Source organism: Pipistrellus hanaki (genome assembly GCF_964339955.1).
Source record: "Pipistrellus hanaki genome assembly, chromosome: 6".
NCBI classification, from domain to species: Eukaryota; Metazoa; Chordata; class Mammalia; order Chiroptera; family Vespertilionidae; genus Pipistrellus; species Pipistrellus hanaki.
In genome coordinates, this window is record NC_140508.1 from 58117176 (window position 1) to 58143440 (window position 26265).

A 26265-nucleotide genomic window follows, 5' to 3' on the forward strand; every position below is an offset into this window, starting at 1 on the left:
TTAAGGGATATAATTCACATGTAAACAGAGAGAATTAAAATAAATACACACACAGGAAAAGAGAGAGGGAGGAAATCAGAGAAAGGTGAGAAGTCATCCCCACGTATTCACAAGCGAGAGCACACAGTGCATGCATCATGGTATAGGCCTACAGGCATACCACGGAAAGAATCAACACACACGAACATGCACTGGTATATACTCATACCAACCTCTAACATAAGATTACTATGTTTGACATACACATTTTCACCCTTTATTCGCTTAATCAGACTATTCTGAAAAAAGTGGAGAAGAAAGGGCAAGGTAAGGGACATGGTAGTCACTGGAACAAATGCCACCCTCCGCACTGCATCATCAACTACATGGCATGCTGGAAGACTGGAGCACCACCGATGGACAATGGCTTACACACACTGGGCTTTGCTATTGTTTTATTTTTCATTTTCTACCTGTGCCTTGAGCTCTGCATCTTCCTCCTGGTCCGACTGCCAGCATCAGGAAAGAGCGGGAAACAAAGTCTTACCATGCAAGTGACTCAGAGGCTGAAGAACCACCGAAGAACCACCGTCTACATAAGCTTGGCTAAAAGGAGGCACTAGTTTGCTCTTGCTCACTAGAATGCCACTTCTTCTTTGCAAACCACAACATTCCCACACACAAATGACAAAGCTTAAAAAGAAAAGAGGAGTAAGAGATTCCTTGCTCAGTGGGTTTTTGCCACTTTACCCTGCAGACTGCTAAGTGTAATGAGTGCACACCTATGCTTGGGAGGTGACAGCAAGGGCTCGGCAGGCTGTTCTTAATGGACATTAGAAATAGTTCGGGAAGTGTGGGGAGCCCCATTAGAATTAAAATTCATAAGAATGGCTATGATTTCCCAATAATGAGAGCTCCTCGCAGTGTATGAATCCTCATAATAATTCTAAGAAGTTAGCTATTATTATCCTCAATTTGTAGGCCAGAGAACTGAGGCTCAAAAAAATTTAACACAGAGGTTCTCACATTTAAAAACCTCTTGAACTCATGTACTTAAAAACCAATTTGGGAGGGAAGAAGAAAGATATTGGGTAAATAAGAACATTTTTTATAAAAATCAACTACCATCAATTACCTTTAAAATCAACCATTACCTTTAAAGACACAATTTTTGAGTTTTTATAGTAAAAAATACAAAAAAAGTTTACCTAAATGCAACTCTGTTAGCCTTCCTTCCTCACCTCTCCTCATTTCAAGGACATGCCTAATCCTTGGACTGGTATCTGAGTATGAAAAACTAGGTAAGTAGGCCAAGCCACAGTCACCGAGGGCCTGTGCTACAGAGGAGCCCAGAGTAAAATACACGCGAGAAGCCAATGCCTGAGCAAGCGGCCATAAGCACGCCAGCCTATCTGGGTCCAGGTTTCCTTATCTGCCAAAGGGGTCAAGACTGCCTACACAGCGTGCCCCACCCTGCACTACTTTTATGCTGGTTCCTGGAAGAGAAGGAGAAGTGTTTAAAGAGTGTTAGAGAGTGCACAGGTCCCTCTAACACAGTGTGAGTGATGTGCTAATTCTTACGTACGTGGTAAGCTCACAGCTCTTCACCTATTTTTAAGCCTCACAAGCTACCTGTTACATGTACTGATTTTTGTGCTTCAGATGTTATACAACGAAATGTTAACTGCTTATATAAACAAAGTATTATTAAAATAGTGTTCACCTGTAGCACTTAAGATTACAGTGAAACTTATTAAATGTATATATGTAACTACTAATTCTTACAAAATAACATGTACTTGGTTATATTTTGCCCTAGAAAATGATTAACTTTTAATAAATTTACAGGATTACTTAAAAGGATATGAAAAATACTTTTACAATATTATTTTTAACTTCAAAAAATTTTGATTTCCAAGCTTTGAATTGAACCCTGGCATTTCTGAAGGAAGATACTTAAAAAAACCCCCAAAAAACTCCACTTGGAAATGTTTTTCTGAAGATATTTTCAATAAAGTGATTTATAGATACCACTTACAATATTTAGTTCTTCCTAAATACCCAAGTAGGTATTATAATATTGAATGCTGTAAAAAGACAGACTAAAGTAAAAATTATTGCAAAGTAAAAAATAAATTCTGCTAGCACTTTAGGAAATGAACATCTTAACTCTTATTACTACAGATACATACTGGTTTTACAGAAATTTTAATTAGTTACTAGAAGAGAAGTTTTGAAAAACAACATAAGCCACACACACACACAAACACACACATACATATTTAATGTACCCTAAAAATTTAATAAAGGATACATAATAGCATAGTATTGCTTCTATCATTGTTCCATCTGACCACACTTTTTTCAATAAAGTATGAACAGTTATTTGTTAAATTTCTCTTCCTACACAATTCATTTATTTTGAGTGACCTGTGCTACATCCAGTCTACAAAAACAAGTTAAAGGAAGTATAAACAGCCTCTCATTTGGGATAGGGGAATATATGAAAAATAAGCATTATCAGTGTAGCCATATGATTCTCAAAGTGTGGTCCTCACTAAAATGGACAGAATCAATAACTTCCAGGGACTTCTTAGAAATGCAAATTCTCCATCCGGGGCCCCAGACCTTCTAAAAGGGAAACATGAAATGGGATTCTACAGAGTTTGGAACCACTGGTCTAGGCCAAATAAAATATTTAACCCCTATCGCTATGGTTAGAATTCCTCTCCATTCCAAAAGCTAATACGCAAAGTTCCCAAATGCGGAGCCACCACCCTCAGCGAATATACCAACCTCAGTGGCAGTGGTTTCCCCATCGGCCGCGGTGTCCGTGCGCTCACTGTCCGTCTATTGGCCACAGAGGTGATCGGGTTCCAGGAGGAAGGCAGGAATAGAAAACAAACCCGTCTGGTTAAATGGGGCATGGCACAGGCCAAACAGTCCACGCTCTTTCTCTGTGATCTCAATCGTACTACCTTCCCACGAGAATGCGGGGTCAAGCAAAAGCAAAAGAAAGGCCAGAGCCAGGTTTCACCAGCAGAGCCACTCAGAGGAAGACCAGAGGCACACGGCCTGCGGGCACCGCAGACACTGCAGTAGCCAAGCTGACCTGTCTGGTTTTACGTCTTGGGAAAACCAATTTGTCGTCATTCTTCCCCCCGCTTTAACTAAAACCCAAGAAAGATCCCCTAAAAATATTTGATGTAAAATACTTAATGCAAATTCGATGTTTATGTAGTTTTTTTTTTTATTCTAGTGATATGTCAGACACTTGAAAGGTAAATTAAAATGGAAATTTAAATAAAAAGCTACTATAACAGTCACTGGACTTTCAGCCCCTCATTTATACCGTTCTGATAATTTGCATCCATTTATGACCACCAGGCCATCTGCATTACTTAGTCATTATAAAAAGCACATGTCAGTGACTCACAGGCACATGTGTTATGTATGAAAAAAATGTAACTTAATTGTCAATTACTAGATATTTTTAAAGACTATATCTTGTGTTTATTTTGCCTCACCATCCAATATAAAGAGGTATATGTACTGAAACATCTTGTTCCAAAAATTTCCATTCAAATGAAGCAAATAATAATGTCTCTCTCCATGTTTCTCTCTCTCTGCCCCTCCCTCCCTTCCTTCCACTCACTCTAAAGCAGGGTGGGGAACCTTTTATTTTTGCCCTGGATCATCTGGATATTTATAACATCATTCACTGAATATAATTCACTTAATATAAATTTATGTTGCTATGAAAAAAGCTCCTAGATTTATTGAACTTCAAGTCCTGCCTGCAGTTGAAGTCACACCAATGTGTGTCATACCAAATGATTTCTTGGGCCCTTATGCAGCTCACAGGCTGTACGGTCCCCACCCTGCTCTAAAGAAGTCAATGGAAAGAATATCCTCAGGGGAGAATTAACAACAAAACAATAATAACATTTAAAAATTAGAGGAGAGAGAATTATCTACTTGGAAACAAATAAAACAAAGCACAGCATTTTCAGGGCCCAGGTTTTTAGGGGAGAATTACACTAGAAATTTCAGAACTGGTTTTTAATCTGTTTCAGGGGTTTATGACTTAAAACAAAAACTAGTTTCTCTGGTGGGGAGTGGTATAGCCATCGAAACAGAAACATCTAAATGCCCTAATATTAAGACTTTTTTCCCCCCCCAAAATACCAACTAAGCATTATTAAGTCCCCTTGGCCAAAGATGTGTGATTAATATTTTAAAAACAAAAATAAAAAAAATTAAAGCTCTAAGGTTGTGACTCTTAAGGCACTCGCCCAACAGTGTCAGGAAGGGACGAGTGGGAGAGTTGTTCAAGCTCACATAACTCTGGCTAGGTTGATTTCTTGGCACGAACCCCAACTTTCATTTTATATATTCCTAAAAGAAAAGGAGTTGGAATTTGCGCAATGGTACGCCTGAGGTCGCCATCCTGGCCACTTGCTACCATGTTTAAGTGGAAAATAATTTCCAGTAGGTTGGTGAAGAAAGTGTGTTGATACCTTTTCATGACCTGACCAACTTGGCAACATGTGGGGTGGGGTGGCTGTCAATTTTCTTGGGTGATCATTAATAAGATATCACCATGCTTCACCCACTGATAGTCTAGGGAAAGGTTGGTCTGAATTAGGAAGAGAGGGACAGGGTATGAAATAACTCAAAATCTTAAAAACTTTCTAGAATAAGAATGACGTGTGCTCAGTGTGCTAACTAATTGTGTCAGAGATTTTTAAAGTTCTTGAAAGTATTTGTCCTCCCACATATTATTTCCCTATGGCTTTAAAATTTATATCAGGGACTTGGCAAGCATCTTTAGGTTACAGTCCTCGTGAAGTGTGAGGGGTCTGATGTCAGACTGACAGGAGCTAAAATACTCGCTAGTCGAATCTGCCACACATTGGGCACATTTTATGTTTTAATCCCAATTTCCTTCTAGCAAAATGGTGAAAATAACCCTAATCGGATCAAGAAATGGATACTCAGTGCTTTATATGTCTGACATACACAGAACTAAGAAAACCTATAATAATTGTAACATTGATGCTAATATAATTACTAGTAATTTAAAATGTTAAAATCAAGTGGTCAATTTTCCCCTCCAGGTTTGATTTTTATCTTTTTGCTTTTTGCATTATCAAAAAATTGCTCAGAAATTCACATGTAACTACATTTTATGGTATGGTGAGCTAAATTCATCTTACGTTTCTTGATAGACAATTTGATATACCGCCCCTTCTTATTTGACCATTCTGATAGTGCAAAAGAAAGATATTATTGGCCAACAGCTTTATGTTTGAAGTCATTAGGCATTTCTACATTGGATTTCACTCTGGAGAAAGGCTGGAACTAATTAAACCAGCACAACAGGTGAAAAATGAAAGCAGTGATGATAAAATATTTAAAAAGAATTATGGCCATTAGTGATTTTTGCAAAATGGAAGTCAGAGAGCTGAACTCTATTCTACGAAGTCACCCAGCGTAGCTGCCAAAGTGCTTGAGGCCTGGAGAATGAGACAGGCCATGTAAACAAATGTCTATTTTTTTTTTTTTTTCAACTGAATGACGTACATATGAGTTCTCTAGCTCAACTGGAACTAGAGAGCACAGCTCTGAACACTTGGTGTGGAGAGATGACACTGAGCAGATGGCCAAATATGAAGTGTCAGGAGAGCTGCCACGGCTGACCGAGGCTGCAGAGGGGGGCTCGGGAGACTGGGGCGGCCGGGGCTGGTTCATGGTCTGAGAGGTTTTCAATAACAAGGAAGCTCCAGTCCCGTGGCCACTAGCTTGCAACGAGTACTGCTGTGATTTGTTTTGTCAATGCAATGTGGACATGCTCAAGTGTGACATTGAGTTCTCATGCATTGATGACAACAAGATGTATACCCTGGATTAGGCACAAGATCTGTGTGGTTTGCTACATGTAAGTTCAGTTATTTAGAATTCAGAAAGCATAAAATGGCAATCTTTTTGCTTTATGCTAGCCTGATGACTAGCTCCATTGCTAAAGGAAAAATATAGGTCCAGGTTGGAAGCAAGCTAGATAGTCTTTGTAGATAAAATTATTTTCTTGACTGTTGTAGGTTCTAGTCTTATATTATTTGATAATACGGCCACTGTGAGAAAGGGTGCTATTAAAGCCTAAGATTTAAACTAGTTTTCTCTGAAAGAATTTTTCAAGTATAAAAATAGTTACATATATCTAACCTAAGTCATATATGACCCAGGATCCTTGAAAAGGGCTCTTAGGCAGTATCAAATGAAAAAGCTTAAACTTTTATTCCCAAAATCTGTGAAGCCATTCCCATTTTCCCTCCTTCTGCTGCAAAGAAATGGTCATAATACCACTAAATATAGATACACACCCTGGCGATACTCTATACTCACAGGTGCAGTTCCTGTGATTTCTAGCTGAGCAAAAACTGAAAAGACTTTCTTTTCTTATTGTAATGTGGCTTAGACTTTGTAATTTTTTTTAAATGCTAGGAGTCCTGGGCTTGTCTCCTGCCACAAAACCCTTCCTTTGTGGGCACAGAAGAGCTGGCAGGGCCCGGGGGAGCTGTGGGTAGGAGGGCAGGTGACAGCCAGGTGCCTCTGCTGGCAGCTTCTAGTCCTTTTCCCTGTTCTCTATGGGAAGCCCGTAGAAAGAAGAACTGCTGGGCTGCTCATACAGCTACGGGGAAAGGAGAGCAATGAAGAGGGAAGACTGCTGGCTACAGCGCCAGCTCACCCAACGGCTTGGACGAGGGACAGGAACCAGGCGGCATGGCTTCGTGGATGGAGGCTCAAGGCCCAAGTCCGCTCCCCACTGAACAACTGCCTGGCTGGCAGCCACAGAGGCCCATCCAGCGTCCCCGGCCTTTCCAGACTGTCTGACTGCGTGTGGGGTTTCTGGCTCACGTTGGATTTTAAAGAAACCACCCAGTGTGGATGTTGGCATTGCTAGTGCTGATGAAATTTCAGCCCATTTTTACCATGTACAGAAGCCTCAAGTGAGTCTCTTCCTGGCCGTGCTTGAAAACTTCTGGCCCTGCTAAGGACTGATGTTACGTGGACGTTTCCAACAGCTCAAAACTCCTTTCTGACCCCAAACACCCATGAAACGAGGCTCACCTCTGTGAGTCACAATGACAGCCTGGCAATGACTACAGAAGACAGCAGAGGGGTCATTTCAGAATCCCCAGGATGAGAGGCCTTTAGAATTTTGTAAAGCTGCCCAAATGCTGATGACACATCCCCAATGGTGGTGCTCTCTCCCACCTCATCTTGAGTAAGCATTTATCTAGACCAGTGATTTTTTTCAACCGGCGTACTGCAAGAATTTTTTAAACATGCAATACCTGACTGTTTATAGTCAGGGCTACTGACCCCTTTTCCCTCAGATGGTCAGATTGGCAAAAAACGTATTTTGGTGTGCTGTGGAATTTTATTATTTTGTATGTGCCATGAGATGAAAAAGGTTGAAAATCACTGATCTAGACGGTATCACCACTATGTATCATGATACCAGGATTCAGAAAGCCCTCACTTAATGTTGCTGACTGGGTCTGTGACTTTATGTGAAGTGATGTATAATGAAACCAATTTTACCATAGGCTAATGGATATAAACACGAGTTAAATCCCTATGGCATCTCATCAATGTTTTAATAAAAAGATGTTGAATGAAGCAACGTTATTTGAGAGGTGGCTGTACATTTTGGTAACGCTCCATAAACTTTTTCAGTCAAAAGTTATGTATTTACCTTGTGTGTAACTTACTTTATTAGATGATAACTGAACAAAACCTTTCCCTTAACCCTGCTTGTTCCACAGCCACGGGGTTATTTAGAATTGACTTCTGGCCGAGTCCCTCCCCGCCCGTGTCACTCAGTGGGAAGCAGCATGGTTCCGGGCTGGGCTCGGACTGCCACATCCACATGGTGTTGTGCCTAACCCTGGGGCCGGATTGCGTCCCCCAACACACAGAAATCGCTCCACAGATTGGCACAGACAGTAAATGAGGCTCTGAAAGTAGGACCACTATCAGCAGCAGCCAATCTAACACTGTTTCGGACCAAAGCCCCGACCACGACAGGGAAGTGTGTTCTATGCCGAGGTACACACCTCTTCCTCTGAACTGTCACTCGGGTCATTGTCTAGTGAGGCAGTCAAGGAGGCCGCCTTGGGCTCCAGGTAGCAGAGGCACAGAGCCAGAGGGAAGGAGAGAGTGAGGGCATATGGCACTGAGAAGGAGGCTGAGAGCAGGAAGAAGAAGATGAAGAGGAAGCAGGGCACGAGGGAGGGTGAGCGGATCGGGAGGTAATGCTGCAGGCTCTGGGGGAGGAGGTTGCTTTCGGACAGGTTGGGGAAAGAGAGGTACCCATCGTCATCTAGAAGAGAAGGGAATGACTCCGGGAGCTGCAAGGAGAAGGAGAACAGGGTGGCCCCTCGGCCAGCTTGCTGCTTGTAGCTAAAAGCCACATCCTGGTCCGCTGCGTACGGCTTCCCTTTGCCGTCAGAGCCCATGGAGGGCTCTCCATGCTCGGGCACGGTGTCTTTGGAAGGTCTGCCACCCGGAGGTTGGCCGTCATTCTCCTTACACCTCCTACGGAGCTCTGTGGGAGATGCAGGGGGACAGTGGGCGGATGGGGGGGACAGGGAACAGGAGTCAGTGCCAAGCCCAGGTGACTGATGTGAAAGAGGCAGAGAGAGAGAGAGGGAGAGACAGAAAGCAGCAAACAGAGGTGCAAAAGGACAAAAAGAAAACTGCAATTAGTTAATTTTCTTACGGGTAATCAATATAAAATTGTAAAACAAGAATTTCAGCACTAGCTTGCTCGTGAATTTTAAAGTACTCAAGCTGCATGCCAACGCTGCCACCAATGGCTGCCGCTCTCCCCTCCGCCCAGCAAACCCAGGGCGGCCTTTTAAAAAAAAGTCAGAACGAAGGTATCTGTGGGCAATCTCAACGTCGACATGTTTCACACGATCAAAAGTTTCTGTTTAGATCATCAACTCTAGAAAGTTTATGGGTTTTTGCAAGAGATTATAACTCCGATAACTTAAAAGCAAGACTTTCAATAACATCTCCTGACCATCAGCGAACAGATCTGTTACTGTGGTTCAGCTGAATTAGAAAGAAAAATGGATCAAAATTTTGATGATGTCCAAAGAAATCTCTAGCATTACCTTTCCTTGGTTAGTCAATTATATCCCAAACAGGTGGGTTTCCATATTAAAAAAAAAAAAAAAATTCTGGCCCCACTCCTCTGTGACAAGCAGTTCCAATCAGGAACTTCAGTAACTAGCCTTGGAGGAGTAACTCTCCTCAAAGAATTGAGGTTCCTTAGGGAATTCTTATTTTGGCTCCTTGATCTATGAGGTAAATGGAACTTACACTCCAAGTGGTTTCAGAAAGTTAACAAGCAAAAACAACATGTTTTCTGGTACAGTGGCTTACAAGTATTTACTCTGCATTGTTTGTGGCCCATGAATAATAATAGAAAGATACAATTTCCCAGCCTCGTGGAGTTTTTAAGTAGATAAGTGGTAGGTTTAATGCGCCCGGTTTGGGCTCTTACAAGAATGACAGAGGCAAATATTGCCACAAATGTGCTCCCCAGTGAGCTCAGGCTCTGCGGGACAGGGAGGCCCCTCCCTTCCCTCTGGCCCGGGCACTAGGGGGGCCACAGCCAGGCTCCCCTGCAGGGGGCAGGGGGCTGCTGAGCAAGGATGGGCAGAGGAAAGCAAGGCCCCCAAAGGACCTGGGCACAGCGCTGAAGCTGCCACAGCCCAGGAGTTCAAGTCGAGGTCACATGGAGCCTGAAGACAATTAGACTTCTGCTGCTGCTGTATGAGTGTGTGTGTGTGTGTGTGTGTGTGTGTGTGTGTGTGTTGCCTAGAGACCTGATAGCATGGACATTACCCAACCTGTTTTGTGGTGGCTATCTATTCCTAACTTGGCATCTACAGAGACAAAGAGTAAGAAAAGGCACACATAAAATTATATCATGGATACATTAGAATGTAGAGGTGCCTTTTAAAATATTAGACAAGTGTGTCTTTTCCTGTCACTTACATGTGATGTTAAACATCGTGTCTTAAACGAGACCCTGCACAAATCTCACTCAACTGAGAACGGTGCATTAGTTGTAAGCGGACTTCCGCACGCAGACAATGGCTCCTGCAATGGCAGAAGGCCACCTGTCTCCTGAGGCACCCAGAGCTGGAAAACAGGCTCCTTTCAGAGGAATGGGGCACTAGTTGTTTGGTAACTATTTTTAGTACTATATTTTCACTTTCTTTAAAAAGTGAGTGCCCTCTGCATTACTTTTTGAAGTTGGAAAGCAATAAAATTAAGATGCAGTCATTCACGTTGCTTATAAACGTGGCCTTTAAAAGGCAGTTTGCACTGTGGACAATGAGGACAGACATCCGCCTGCATCGACCCTGGGTCTCGGCCACAGCCCTTCGGAGGCACTTCAGGTCAGAGCGCTGGCTTCTCAGAGGCTCCGACTCTGAGAGCCCTGCTTTCCCGTCATTTTTGTCTCACACAGCGTCAATGGCACGAAGTGATGCCTACTTCATGCTGCAATTCATGTAAACAACCCGCTGATATTTAAAATCAAAGTGAGATTGCCTGGATCTATTTTTTTTTTTTTTTATCAAACTAAGTCATTTACTTGTCTGTGCCACTTACTCCTATTTACACATCCACGAGAAGCATAATGTTACCTGGGTGATGTCAACAAAGCATGCAACACATTTGCTGTGCAGGTATATTATCTTCTTTTCATGTCCTATTTAAAACCTGCCTCAACTTAACCGATAAGTCTAAAAACAAAACTCAGAACAAAGTACATTTGAATAGCACAAGTGATCCTAACGTTTTTGCTATCATTTTCTATCCTGTTTTTATTTTTTTCTGTTTGGCAAAAAATTTTATCCTACAGAAAAATGGACTGGGTCTTTGAATTTCCTAATGCAACTACAATGATGCTAAGTTTTTATCAGTATATCCTTCTAGCTGTCACTGTTACATTCTTGGCAAAAGGAGTTTTTTTTTTCTTTTTTCTATTGAGTCCCAGATGGTGTGTCCCTGCAAATAAATCTATATTTAAAGAGCCCTTGTGCAAAAAAAGATTTCTGAATGAAATTTGCACAGGTTTTAACACAGCTATAAGTTATACAGCATTTTCATTCTGCTGTCCTGTTTCACTCTGTTCTGAGCACACTGCTTTCCACTGCTGTGATTATGTATAAACCTCCCCATGTTCTCTGACTTTTAGGGAGGAACTCTGCTACATACAAAATGCCTAAGCAGAAGTAGATGGTCTATATGGCTTTTGACTTTCATTTTTCTAAAAAGTTGCTTGCTGGAGAGTGCAGGATCACCAAAAACAAAGATAATATATAAAAAAAAAATTAAATTTGGGTGAAATGAAGTTACAAAATTGAATGAGAAAAGAAAAACACCTCGGAGAAGTTGCTGCCAAATTCACTTTCCAACTTCCCTCACAACCTTTTGCCTTACTCTCACTTTTTAAAACATGCCCACCTGCTCCTCTGATGATTAGATTATGATCATGAGGAAATGCTATTCACTGGCAGTCAGATGGATGGTAATGTCATTCCACTGCATATCTAGAAAAATAGGCACTCCCTGGGGAGGAGAGAGGGGCCAGAAACAAACAGCTTCCGTGACAGCTCTGACATAGGAGCCCAAACAGAAAAGTGTAGTTCACCATTCAATGTATTTTTTTTTTTTAAGTACAGTCAGGACAGCTATTGAAAGTCTTACGTAGCACATCTGTTGTTAGAATAAAAATGCCCAGAAAGTTGAAAAGGAAATCTTCCAGAGGAAACATGTCGACAGAGGAAATCATTTAAATTTGATAATAAGGATGTGACGAAGGCTGAAGTACGAATTTGCCTCCGTCTTAACCCATTCCCGGTTCGTATTCTCAGCATTACTTGGCAGTGCTCCAAAGTCTGAGCAAGCTCCCGGAGGCAGCCTGGGAGAAGTACCTTTCCCTCGGGCCGTGCGGCCGCGGCGGCAGCAGCAGCGGCTTCCTCGGCCTTTTTCCGCCGGTCCTCTTCCTCATCGCGCTCCTCCTCGGCCTTCTTCTCCGGAGTCACCGTGGTGATCAAGTTGGCCTGAGAGATGCCCTTTGTGGTGGTGTACTGGCCAGTACCAACCTCTGCAGCGGACACAGAATCCTTCATGTATATTTCATGGTTTTCATTCACTGATGCTAAAAGCAAATACAATGGGAGAAACAAGGTCTGAAGTGGTTAAGCCAGAAGACGGATGAATAGCACCCACTGTCCCATCACGAACAATAATGCCCCTGGAAAAGTCCAGCTTTATCTTCAAAAGACACGGCAGCGCAGCAGGTACCTTCTTCTAAGCGCTAGCACAGACTCAGCTTTCTATGACCTCTACACTGGTGTTCCAAAAAACGATTTCAAGGCTCATCTCTGGAAGCCACTAGAACGGTTTCATCCATTCTCAGGCTCCATGGGGAGGATGTGTGTCGGGGTGGATGTGAGTGTCAGGCTGGGAGGCTGAGCGGCCACCGAGCTCGTTACCCCAGACAATTGGCAAATTCCACAACTAATAGTATTTTCAGTAGACCACTCATCTAGTGCACTTGACTTTGAACATGTTTTTGGAAGTGGCACTCACCAAGGAGCACTAAAATAAAAAATAAAAAAAGACACCTGTTATTATTAATAATGGCTGAAAAGTTTCCTATAGTATAAAAGCCACAAGGGTAATAATGAAAATGAGCCATCTTGGCAGAAATTACAAAGTTCCAATGGCAACTCCATAATGGAAGTGCAGAAACGTTTTAATTTCTAATGCACTTTCAAAATATATGCACACATGCCTACCATGATATGCGTACATTCATTCATCTCTAATATTTGGGGACAAGGACACAAACATTGTTAATGAAATGCATGCAAAGGCAGAGCATGCAGACATAAAAGATATAAGATACAGCCTTTCACCCCAGCTGTAATGTCTTAGTGAAAGAGATGTTTACATCAATTAAATTTTTAAGATTCGATACTCATTATTTTAGGTTTTAGATACCATATTTCAGAAACTTATCAATGCTGTTTCTCAAACACACAGTAGAAAATCATAGGCAAAATATAATCTGGTTTCATATTTATATAAAAGTAAGAAAATAGTCTGAAATCCTATTAATGTTAAATCACTTCACTAAGATATTTTATATCTTGTTGCCTGATGAAAAAGCTCATATGATATAGTTTTCTAATGGGCCAGTTAGGCTCCATAGAAGATACAATTTTGCAAAGAGCAGTGTTTTATGCCCACGTGCAGCCCTGGTCCCCAGCTCAGCAGCCCAGAAAACACACTAGAATTGACAGAACCCCAAAGAGCGAGAGACAACACATACTAACATCACTTTTGGGCAGAGAGGAAGAGACAGCATGGTATTAGTACATTTATTGCACAATTGTCTTCTGTCTACTCAGTAATCATTGTCACACAAAAGGTCATGAGGCAAACAACATTCATAACACATGTGTTCCCTTGTGCACACATCACTGAACAGAGTGGATTGTATTCGGGGGGAAAAGGGGTGAGTCTACAAAAGCTCCTCTAACGCTGACTTAGAAAATACACAGTTTACAGAGATTCTGTAAGGGGGAAAGAAGAGTAAGTGAGACAATGCCGAAGAACAGCTTCAATGTTAACACGGATGGATACATGAGTGTCTTAATCCAACTTAAAACAGTCCTAATCAACATTTTATTCTAAAAGTATGGTTCTAAGTTAGATATTCTGAAAAAACAAAACAAACAAAACACACACACACACACACACACTCTTAGAAGATACCGAATAGTAATAACTTCCTAGAACACCTCACAAAAGCCCATAGGATAATTATCAATATAATTATTGGGATAATTATAATTATATCCATAGAACAGTGCTCTGATGGGTGTCTTATTCAGTCTTGCAACAATCCTGTCAGAGGTGGCCTGACTCCCATTTTATGGATGATGAGTAAAAACCAGACAGGGAGAGTTTAGGTCTTTCAGCAACTGCCTAGCAGGTAGAGGAACCGGACTTCAGTCTGGATTTACCTATGCCAGGTGAGTGTTTTTTCCACTTCACTAGAAATATACAATTTTTGTTTCTTCTATAAGCTGTATAGAACGTCATCCATTAGAAATATACAGTCTTTTTCATCAGGGGATTCAGGGAGTCCGTCACCCCACCAGCCACACTGGGGTGTCATGAACTGTGGTGAGCAGAGGCAGGATGGGAGGGAAGAAGGTGGTCCAGGGCACTTGTAATGTTTACTTATTTTTTAAAAAACTATATTTTATTGATTTTTTACGGAGAGGAAGAGAGAGGGATAGAGAGCTAGAAACATCCATGAGACAGAATCATCCATCAGCTGCCTCCTGCACACCCCCCACTGGGGATGTGCCCGCAATCAAGGTACTTGCGCTTGACAGGAATCGAACCCGGAACTTTTCAATCCGCAGGCCGATGCTCTATCCACTGAGCCAAACCAGTTTTGGCACATTTACTTATTTTTTATTTATGTTTGTGCTTATGATTAAAATGGTACACGCATGCCAGAAACCTCTAACTCTTTATTGTGCACAGGCTAGATCCTTCATAAAACCACCAGCCTCCAGGTGCTTGGAATGAGGAGAGGAGGCCTGGCCATGACTCAGCTCCTAAGTTAATTATTCCTCTAGCTGCCAAGTCTTGTAGCAGAAAGCACATCTGCGTGTAACTATAGATACAATACAAAACCATCCCACAAAACAAAACCTACGGAAAACTCGTGATTATGCCATTCCTTAAACGTGTTATTTTAGCAATTTTCTCCCTGTTTCACTTACGCATTTGACTTCACAGTAGACACCATCTACAGACAGTGCTCTCCCCGTCTGTCAGGACGATTTAATTTAGGGCCCTTGCTCTGTTATCTGGATGTCATCCTTTCTATAAGCTGTTATTTATTGGCTGATGAGTCACATTTTATTCACAGCTTCTTTTTTTAGAAACAGGGATACGTTTAACGTATAGTTTTCTTTCTGAAACACATCGTCTAAGACAAACCTGACAATCATTTAAGATCCGTTGGCTAGGAAACCAGACTCCTTACAGAGTAGGTGACTACCATATTTAGAATGAGAGAATCTTTCTCCACACTCAGGGTTCCAGCTTCAGAAAGCTATGCTCTTCATTCTCTAAGCAATCTTACGTAAACCTAAAGTAACAGACATTATTCACAAAGGCACATTTGTTTTTGAGGATGGGTGATTAACAATTGCCAGTCGGCCACAGACCAAGAAGAAGGTGCTTCCCATTTCCTACCATCCAAGAGGATCTATGCTTCCTGAAACTGAAAGCTCACGAGGGCTTCACCGTGGCGGGCAGCCACTGGAGAGTATTGAGGGCAGGGATGCCTACCTCCATCCAAGCTGCGCGACATGGTGTAGCGTTTGCTGGAGGAGCGTTCGAAGTAAGGGGCCGGTCGATCTATCAGTGCACTGGCTCTTCTCGTCTGGGCTTGAGTTCTGCCGCTATAACGAAACTTGGAACCCAAGGTGAGGAATTTCTTTGGAGGTGCTTCTGGTAACAACAATCTAAAGATATTAGAGGGGAAAAAACACCAGAAAGAATAGTAAATCAAACATTGAGAACACTAACCTTTTACTCTGTTCTGAAAGGTAAAGTGCTTTGTGTACTAGAGGATTAACACCCAAATGGAATGAAATAAATCAGATTTTTAAGAAGAAGAAAAAAATAACGGACACAGTACATATCAATGAGGGATGTTATTGAGGCTATGAGCAAAGTGGGAGTTGGGTTGGACTAGTAGACTTGACCATCCCATGTAACTGGATGTGGTTCTATAAACCCCAAGAGCAATTAAGTAGGTGATGGTAGGGATTTTGTGCACACAGAGATAATGGCCCTAATTAGTCGGGTATTGAGAAATTACTGAAATAGTAAGAAACATATTGAACCCTTGAAGTAGACGTCTTACAAAAATACTGAAAAGATACCAAAGATGATAAAGAGGAGATGGAGCAGATCAATATAGTACAAATGAAGGAAACTATTCAAATGTAGTCAGAAGTTCTTTTAGGATTTATAAAGAAATCTCGTGACAACAACCTTGAAGGAACTTTAGAAAGATATGCTTCCACATTCTCCTTCCCAACAATCTTTTTCAGTGTCAGTAATGCCAGGCACTCTATTTTTTTTTTTTTCCCTTAGGAAAAAAGCAAGTTGATCTCTACCTACCTGAAAAATGTATGGTGCTCAACACACACTTTCCACAAACGCTTGGCAGCTCGATGGTTTGGCAGTTTAAACCCAATGGTACTTTCAAATTGTTCAAACTACATTTAGAAAACATTGAAGAGTAGAATCAAGTTTAAAATAATAAATAACAGAAAAGCAAATCATTTTAAAAATCAAAATACCACTCACAATTGCTTTCTTTACTTCCTAAATCAATTGCTATATGTGGAATTCATGCTACTAGTATATACATGCATTTATTAAAAAAAATCTCCTTATATCTAATATCTCCTTAAAATACTGCAGGTATTTTATGCATATAGATGTTTTATGTACCAGTATGGATCTTATGAAAACTGAATGCAAACAAGAATATTTGGATTCCTTCTAGAGACCAACTTGTCTCGATCTCATATTTAATCCTAATTTTCATTGTTTTTTTTCCCCCATGACATCAAGACTTCATATGGAAGATACAGAAATGAAAAAAAGGTTTAAAGTCTATAGCATTCTCAGAGTGACATTTTCTCCTAATATCTGGTCTGGGCATATGCATATACTAAGTATTTAATGACTTGGTATCAGGTATTGCTGATGTTATCTGTGCATTATAATATGGATTACCATATTAAATGCTAATATCTCTTGATATTATATTAGAAGCCCAATGCACAAAATTCATGCATGTAGTGTGTGTGTGTGTGTGTGTGTGTGTGTGTGTGTATGTATTCCTCAGCCCGGCCTGTACCCTCTCCAATCTGGGATCTCTCAAAGAATGTCCTACTGCTGGTTTACAGGGATTAGGCTTAAACTGGCATTCGGACATCCCTCTCACAATCCAGGACTGCTGGCTCCAGTCGTTCACCCGTCTGCCCCCCTGACTAATTGCCCCTAACCATGCTGCCTGCTGGCCTGCACACTCCCAACTGCCCCCCTTCTGTCCTGCTCACTCCAAACTGCCCCCCTGCTGTCCTGATCACCTCTAACTGACCCCCACTGATGGCCTGCTCACCCCCAACTAGACCCCTGCTGGTCTGCTTACCCCCAACGGCCCCTGCCGTCCCATCCTGGCCTGATCACCTCCTGGTGACCCAAGGGCCCAGCCCCTCCTCCTCCCCCCCCCCCCCCAGCACCTCCTTGAGCAGTGGTCAGGGCCGGCTGGAAGCAAGTATCTAGGATTTATTTATTTTCTGTAATTGAAACTTTGAAGCCTTGAGTGGAGGCCAGGGCAGTTTATAATGTTCTTTATTATCCACAAATGAGTGAGATCATGTGGTACTTTTCTTTCATTGACTGGCTTATTTCACTTAGCATAATGCTCTTCAGTTCCATCTAGATTGCTACAAATGGTAAAAATTCTTTTTATGGCAGCATAGTATTCCATTGTTTAGATGAACCATAGTTTTCTGATCCAGTCATCTGCTGACAGGCATCTAGGCTGTTTCCAAATCTTAGCTATTGTAAATTGTGCTGCTATGAAGATAGGGGTGCATATATCCTTTCTGATTGGGGTTTCTAGTTTCTTAGGATATATTCCTAGGAGTGGGATTACTGGGTCAAATGGGAGTTCCATTTTAGTTTTTTGAGGAAACTCCATACTATTCTCCACAGTGGCTGCACCAGTCTGTATTTCTACCAGCAGTGCACGAGGGTTCCTTTTTCTCTGCATCCTCACCAGCACTTATCGTTTGTTGATTTGTTGATGATAGCTGTTCTGACAGGTGTGAGATGTTATTTATAGTTCAGATTATACTCTATTAGTCATATGATTTTCCAAGGTGGAATATCTGACTTCCTGAATAATTATTTTAATATCACTGCAGATTCTCATTAATGTTTTATTCTTTGAGGACAGTATGCAGCAGGCCACCAGAGGGCAACCATCTTAAACAATAAAGCCTTCCCCAAAGAGCACAAAACCTCCTGACTATTGACATAATCAATAGCAAAAGCAATTTATGTGGCAAAGAACGAAGGAGAGGGCTCCTCTGCATGGCATGTGAGAATGCTTGACCTCTATTTCTTGTTTGTTGAGAGGGACTGGGCAGGGGAAAGACTGGGAAACACATCCAGGTTGCTTTAACTACAGCTGCCTTTCCCAATTTCTTATTCCCTCTGGAAGTTCATGTGCAGTGGTGGTTATGAAAATCACCACTGCCCAATGGACCCAGTCGACTGACAAACCTAAGTCCTGTGGATCGTAACTGAACCATCCCCCATCTACTCATCCTGCCTCTGATATGTACCATGCATTAGGCAAAGGTCAGAGGTTTTAAAAAAGCGTCAACTTGCTCCTTTAAGAAGCTGGAGAGATTCTCTCAAGATAATAGAGGTGCATCTGTTTCCTGACTTAGTTCCAAGTGTGCGAGTCTGTTTCTGTGCCAAATATAAAGTCCCTTAAGGACCGGGACGAATTTCGTATTTCTCTTTTCATTTCCAATGCCCAACATGGTACCTAGCAATAAACAGATGCTTGCTTATGTTTAATAAATCCAAATGAACATTTATCAGTTATAAGTTTAACATGCAATCTTTAGAAAATATTTTTAATATTACTGTCATTGCGGGTATTTACATGAAAAGTTTACAGATTATTTCAGTCTTCAGAGGAAGGATGCAAACCTCTATATTTACTCCACACATTATTGCTTGCTTTGTAGTCTGATATTTTAGTTGTACTTTCCACCAGTGGATAGGCTGATTTTGAAGACAGGACATAATTCTATATTATGCCAGAAAATGTCCAGAGACATAAATGAACTGCAATCTTAGAGCTTTGCTTCCATTATATTAATCACATTGATCAGAAATGGAGATATTTGTTAATTATCTATTAATCAGATACAGCAGGTACTTACTACCTATTATGTACAAACCACTAAGGAGAATACAAATATGTCCAGCATAGATGCTGTTGTCCAAGGAATAAGGATTAGTTAACAATTTTCACTCTTTCACTAGCTTCTCCGATTTAAAAAAAAAAAAAAAAAAAGTGAAAATATATTAGGTTGTGGAACACTTACATAATTTAGACCCTGTGTTCCTCATTCTAATCTTTCTTGTACCTGTTGCATATTATCTCTAAACTATCCCCTTTAAGATGCCATCAGATTGCCTGCCAGGTGTGGCTCAGTGGTTGAGCATCAACTCCTGCATTGAGAGGTCATTGGCTTGATTCCGGTCAGGGCGCATGCCTGGTTTGCAGGCTCTATCCCTGGTGGGGGGCGTGCAGGAGGCAGCTGATTGATGATGTTTTTTTCTCGTTGATGTTTTTATCTCTCTCCCAAATTGATAAAAATATAATTTAAAAAAAGATGCTGTCAGATTTGGAAGACAGAGAGAGAGGAAGCATAGAGACAACAATAGAATTGGTAGGGAGAAATATTTTCTTTGCAAAGAGGTTTAATGGGCTATGACTTTCATTTATACCACAGCTTGAAATATACAAAACATTATTCATGAATCTGGGTTTTACATTAAAATATGTAAAAACAATCATTTCAATTAATGTATGCTATGGGAAAAACCTAAAAAAAAAATGAACACTTGTTTCTACCTCTTTGTTGGATAAACCTACAGTAAATTCTCTTAGGCATTTAGACATAACTCACCAACCATGTCCTGAGATGCTGAGAACTTGTAAGCAGGCAATTTACATGTTTGTTTGCTATCAGGTTCCCTTTTTCCCAATGTTCATGCAAATTTGGGTCTACTTACCTCTCCCGGGCGGATCTTAATGTAGAAGTTGTTCCGTTTGTATGAGATTTTTAGGACCTTAGGCCAAGCAAATCTATTTATCCGCAGTCGGTCACGATATATCAACAGACCACTCGCACAAACGCCTAACATAATTTCTACTCCTTCAGAATCCTGGAAAATAGAAGCAAGAAACATAGGGTCAGTATCTCACTTGTTTCCACTTATGGCTGGGTACAATATTTAAGCCTCCCTAACACAACCTATAATTGACTACCTATAGGTCTAATTTAAATAAGAAAAAATACTGCAGCCATTTTAAAACATTACCATTAAATAATAGCCTTGAAATGAAGATATTTATCACTATGGAGATTAATTAGAGTACAACCTGCTCACCCAAGTATCTTAGATTTCCAGAAATACTGCACATAGAACAGGCCAGCCAGATGAGGTGTGTTAATAACACAAATAACAGCCCCAGTTCTTGGTTACCGAGTGCCAAGCACTGCCCTAATACTTCACATATATTAACCCTTTTAATAGTCACTAGGCTATTTTGAGATAGTTGCTATTATTCTTCCCATTTTAGAGATGAGGAAACTGAGCCACAGAGAGGTTACATATCTGTTCCAGTTGAATGCGAGCAGCCTAGTTCCAGAGGCAGCACTCATAACCAACATGTATACTAAGAGAGGGGCCCTATCTTTTCTTATGAGTGTTTTGGAGTTTGTTCCTTTAAAAAGAGCCTCAATCTTTTTTATATGCCATTATTGTCAGAGTAAAATTTAAATATAAAATAGTGTGGGGGTTTTTTTAAGTATGAACTGTTCTTTCCCAACAGGCCCCAACACACACACTGCCCAGTGGTAAGCACACTTAGCAATATGATTCACATAGATATGGATAGACTTTATATATGTGTATAGTCTTTTATAACAAAGGTGGGGTCATGCTACATTTGCAATTTGCTTTGCTATTTGTACTGTTCATATTTAGGTCATTTCCTAGGGGTATGTAATGCCCAGAGGTCCCAGAGATGTTATATGTAGTAAAGGTCAAGAGACATACCATGCATATGGTCTATGCCTTCTCAGTATAGTATTCAGGGGGAATCTGTGTAAAATGAACATCTGTGTTGACCCAAGTGGAATAAAAATGAAGGACGGAGGCAGGACTGTGTGTGAGGTGCAGTCTCCACCCTGTCTCACTGGTTGTTGGAAGCTGGAGGTACATGGCAGGGCGGGGGGGGGGGAGGCGGGAAAGGGAGACCGGGGTCTTTTGTCACCTTAATCAGCAGGGCTGCCCCCAACTCTGAGTCACTCTGCAGCCCCAGAGAGGAAAATGGCAGAACCCAAATAAGAGATTCTGACTCATCCATATTGTGGGAATTTACTGCCTCAATCCTGTCAGTGCAAGGACAAGATGAACACTTCCAGAAGCAAAAAATAAATATATTTCAGTCCACCTCTGGACACATCCATATAATAAAAGCCTAAGTGACCATTATGGCAGAACGAGCAGAACCACCGGTCACTCCAATGCGCACTGACCACCAGGGCGCAGATGCTCAATGCAGGCTCTGCCCCCTGGTGGTCAGTGAGCTCCCACAGGGGGAGCACCGCTCAGCCAGACCAGCTCATGGTTGGCGAGAGCAGCAGTGGAGCCTCTCCCTCCTCTGTGGCAGCAAGAAGAAGGAGTGAGGTGTTCCGAACTGTGAACGGGATGTCCCCTGAGGGGTCCTAGACTGCGAGAGGGTGCAGGCCGGGCTGAGGGACCTTCCTACACCCCAGTGCACAAATTTCATGCACCAGGCCTCTAGTATGTTCATAATTGGTACAAAATGAAACATTTTACCTTTCAAATCTATCACCCCATTAGGTAGGGAATGAGTGGAGTGGAAGTACTTGATGGCAGGAGGAGGGAGGCCTCCAAGTCCAGAAACTGCCCAAATCTGAGGAGGCCTCCAAGTCCAGAAACTGCCCGCCCCTTATTAGGGGCATTAATGTGAAAGAGCAATTGAAAGAAAGGTAACCTGACGCTGACGAGTCCCTGGTGTTACTGAGCCTTCAGACCCAGCCCATCCGCTCATCCGACAGCTCAGAGGTGACCGCCTCACACCATGAGCACAAATGCAGGTCTGAGTAACTGCTCTTTGCTTCACTTTCTTCTTGGTAAAGAACATAAATGTTTAGAAAAGATGCCTTTGAGCTAACGAGGGAAAGGGCGTTGAAAACATTTTTCATGATTTCATCTATTTTTAAATCTCTCATCAGGGTCTTCCTCTCCTGGGGAAGATCGGGACGCCTCCTTTGCTCCTTCACTGCTCTCCTGTACCCTCCGGCATGAACTCCTCTGTCCCCATATCACTCTGTTGGATCAGCACGCCCCCAGCAAAGGTACTGCCTTCTCCTTAAGACCGTTGCTGGTTGAGAGCAAGAGCTCAATTTAATCTTTGCAGCCACATGGTCAAGACAGTGCCTGCCTAGCATGGGTGAAGCCATTACATGTTTGGCTAATGAAGAAAGACAGTATCAGGTAAATGGGGTTTTAAATTGCATGGTGGTCTTTATTACATTAATCATAAAGAAGAAAAAAAAGATACTTTTTCACCCTCAAGTTTTCGGCCACAGCCCAAACTGTCCGTTTGATAATTTTTTATTGTGTTGCAAGCTCTTTCGGCAGCCTATCTTGGGGACATGTGTGTTTCCCTCCCAATGAACATATTTAATGCTTCTTTTAGCAGGGAGTACCGAAGGAAGACCTGGATAGCCTAGGTCTATTGTAATTAAAATAAATGTGCATGCTGCTCCCTTAATTTAAAATCACTGTTTAAACTTTGCCATCCTTCATTCTCACTTGGTCCATGGGATATCTGATGTGGATTTATACCTACATCTTAGAATCTTCTATGGAATAAATGACTCTCGCAGAGCCTATTCAGACAGACATTAGATGACAAACAAGAAGAGAGAGTCTTCCTAAGAAGAAAACAAAGCATTTAGATAGGACAGGTTTTCCCACACAAGGGACCTTCAGCTAATACGGGTATTTTATTCTTTATACAGAGCTTTGAGTTAGAGGTCGCAATTCAGACTTTCTAAACAGGTCATGCAGCTCAGGGTCTTTTATGCCATCTGGTTATGACTGGAAATGAGCTCTAATTTAATTCAGTAAATTTCCTTCTTAAAATGATAGAGTGTGGCTGCATGAGAAAATGGAGTCCATCACCGAATCATTTGTTATACTTAATATTCAGATGAAATCCTTTTATGGGCTGTATTTGCACTTCCTTAATTCTTTCTTCTTTAATTGGCATATATTCAAATCATATTATTGCAGCTATCCATTTTAATTCAGTAGCTAGAGCAACGTTAAGTGATTTTATTTTCACTGATGGGAACACGGATATACCCCGAGCTGCACTTCTCTAAAAGCATGCCCTCATTTGTCACTTATTTATTTTTCCTGGGCAGCAAGCGAATCATCATGTGTAGTGTTATTCAAAAATAGCTTTCGATCCACTCAAATTTTCAGGCAACCTTCATTTCCTTCTTGCTTCATTTCCTTATGTTTCAGTCACCTAAGGAAACACTCTTAAGATAAAATCTTACTAGTGTGTGTGTTCTTATTTTCTTTTCAAATTCTCATCCTGCCTTGTACCTGGCATAAACTATAAAACATCTTTATTCTCTGCAAAATAGGTGAGAAGACACAATAAACAGGCAGGTAAATAGAGCCAGACCTGCTGTTGTAATTACACACAAATGTCAAAGACTCTGGCATGATGCACCAACCCAGCCCTGGGATAAACCCGCCAGCCCTCGGAGACTGTGCGGGTTAGTGCTCAGGCCGTCAGTCCTTGGAAGTCCACATCCTGTTGGAGGGACACAATGATCAGAGTCATAACCAGTCAAACCTGCATTCATGTGATAGCCACCATGTTCTGATCCAAATGCCATCCAGGGAGCAGCCCACCTGCAGCACCAACAGAACCTACAGACCACAGATTTCCCTCCCCTGGGACTCGGAGTTGTTGAGCTGTTTGCCTGAACAGAGCCAGGTGAAATGCTCTTCATGCCTTGGCCCTGATCTTGACTGTGTAAGATACTCCCCTTGACTGGAAGCCTGTTAACTTCCTGTGAGTCGCACACTGTGAAATTGGTGGCTACTCTGTGCATTAGAAGTAAAGGCTCATCCCAGAACCGGAGCAATGTTATCTTGCCAGCCCAAATCAAAAGAAACGGCCCCTGAACTTCATACAGTGATCTTTCAACACGGCAGAAGTACCAGAATCCATCCCTAAGATCCTAACAAATTGCTCATGTTTTGATGGTAACGGTTTTCATGAAAGCTTGCCTTTACTGCTATAATTCTTTATTCATAGCTGTTCAAGTAACAGACTAATAGTCCATGCACTCATTCTCTCACTGCTGAAAAGTACATATTCTAGAAAAAGAATGACATGGAGCAAAAGCTGCTTTGGGCATCCTTACCATCTCCCCCTCATACAGTCTAATCCCAACTTCCTTCTTCCCAAGACTAAATAGCCAAGGCACAACTTAAACATTTCACAATCGCCAAGCAACCAGGCAAGCCTTAGCCTGGGTGGTTAATTCTAGTTGGACTTCAAAAATAACAACCTTATTTCAAAGGACTATCTATCAGAATACCTCAACTTTAGAGATGGCATTATTTGAACTTCAGATGAATTTCCTGAGTGTCTGTGGGTAATCAGATCAGGGCCACAGACAGTACTTTACACAAAGTAGATGTGACAACTGGGTCTTGGACAATCAGCCACATTTAGGCAGACAGACAAATAGACAGACAGACAGACAGAAAGGAGCAGGACAGTGCAGACAAAAATGAAAGGGCAGAGTCAGGGTTTGGCGGGAGCAAAGGGCATGTGTCAGCACAAAGTGGGCGATTTACTGAGACAGGAAAGGCAGGATGAGCTCTGAGCTTCTTATGTAAAGATAAAAAGTTCCAATGGGATCAACAGGCAATCAGAGGCTCAGACCGCGAGTCCCGTGCATTTGAGCCAACCCCTCAGTGAAATATAAGCACGAAATGTACTTTATCACTGGACAAGCCTTAAAGAGCAAACACAGATTTGAATGCCCAAAGTTTTGGTTTACATGCACTGAAGTAAAAATCAGGAGCGTATAGCAATAACAGCACTGAAGTAAGTAAAACTAAATAAAAGGTTTGGTGGTTAAAAAAAAAAAAATGCATACCTTGGCATGATGTAAATCTACCCCATACATGGATAATTTTTTGGCATTTTCCAAGAAGTGCATCTCGGCTTCTGCTGGCGTCATTCCTCTGATAAGAAAAGAAAGGGTTACAACGCTGCTCTGCTTTCACCTGGCGAGGATGAAATGCTTCCTGCTTAGCTCCCCGCTATCTAACATGCAAGCCCCCTCAGAGGCCCCAGCAGATCTGTGTCTGCGGGAAGAAAAAGAGTAAGATGGCCTTTAAAGAAAACCTTACAAATAGACATTCTAAGCAAGAACCTAACTATCCCAGAACTGTACCAGCCAGAGCAGATCCCTATTCTACTCAAGTCCCACCCAAAAACACCAACTTCAGTTCCGGGAACAGTACGGAATGAAAGGGACGCTCACTCGTCAAGGCCCAAGTTTTATGAAATGGACTGTTCTCAGGGCTTCCGCCCCTCACCTGTGGCTCTTGTGCAGCTCGATCACTTTGTCTTCCAGCTCTTTCGTGTGATTGGGTGCAAAGCGGAACTCACTAATGTAGTCATTTCCACATTCGTCAGGGTCGTAGTCTCCCAGTTCTGACTGGACAGTGTAGGAGCCCAACAGGGCGAGCGTGACAAAGGAGCAGGGCAGCCTCCCGGACACGATGTCGTCTCGCAGTTGTAAGCAGAGGTAGTACCTTCCGGTGACCAAGAGGACAAAGCACAAAGCCAGCATTGGGACCCAGGAAAAGGAGACCACTCAGTACATATTGTTGTTGGGCAGGCAAGTTCTCCCGACCAGATAATCAATCACACGAGGACAAATTTTCTAGCCTGTTTATCTTGATGTGGATATAAGGGGAAAATACCTGGCCACAAAAATATAATATTTAAGGGCATCTAAGGACAGGTCAATGTGAATAATAATAATGGGGTTTTATTAATAAAGCACAGAGTAAAAAAAAAAAACCCTAAAGACATACTCTACTAACATCTTTTAAAATAACATTGAAAATCAAATGAATAGTCCCCAGCACATTCCCTGAAATCTTTGGTTGGGGATATTA

General features: G+C 41.7%; 1 protein-coding gene across 31 annotated transcripts in view; it reads right to left on the reverse strand.

Annotated features, from left to right (window-relative positions):
- Nucleotides 1-26265, reverse strand: part of EPB41L3 (erythrocyte membrane protein band 4.1 like 3) — a 197957-nt gene that overhangs the window by 13878 nt on the left and 157814 nt on the right. For 11 of the 31 annotated variants that reach the window (XM_084887184.1, XM_084887213.1, XM_084887208.1 and 8 more), the window contains 10 exons: nucleotides 25678-25896; nucleotides 25233-25320; nucleotides 20014-20166; nucleotides 16297-16394; nucleotides 15457-15632; nucleotides 12006-12232; nucleotides 8103-8666; nucleotides 2776-2829; nucleotides 453-488; nucleotides 213-278 (listed from right to left, as the gene is read on the reverse strand). In XM_084887184.1, the coding sequence (XP_084743310.1) occupies nucleotides 213-278; nucleotides 453-488; nucleotides 2776-2829; nucleotides 8103-8666; nucleotides 12006-12232; nucleotides 15457-15632; nucleotides 16297-16394; nucleotides 20014-20166; nucleotides 25233-25320; nucleotides 25678-25896 (1681 nt within the window). The remainder of the gene's footprint in view (nucleotides 1-212; nucleotides 279-452; nucleotides 489-2775; nucleotides 2830-8102; nucleotides 8667-12005; nucleotides 12233-15456; nucleotides 15633-16296; nucleotides 16395-20013; nucleotides 20167-25232; nucleotides 25321-25677; nucleotides 25897-26265) is intronic. The other 20 variants (XM_084887207.1, XM_084887202.1, XM_084887197.1 and 17 more) reach the window with 9 other exon arrangements.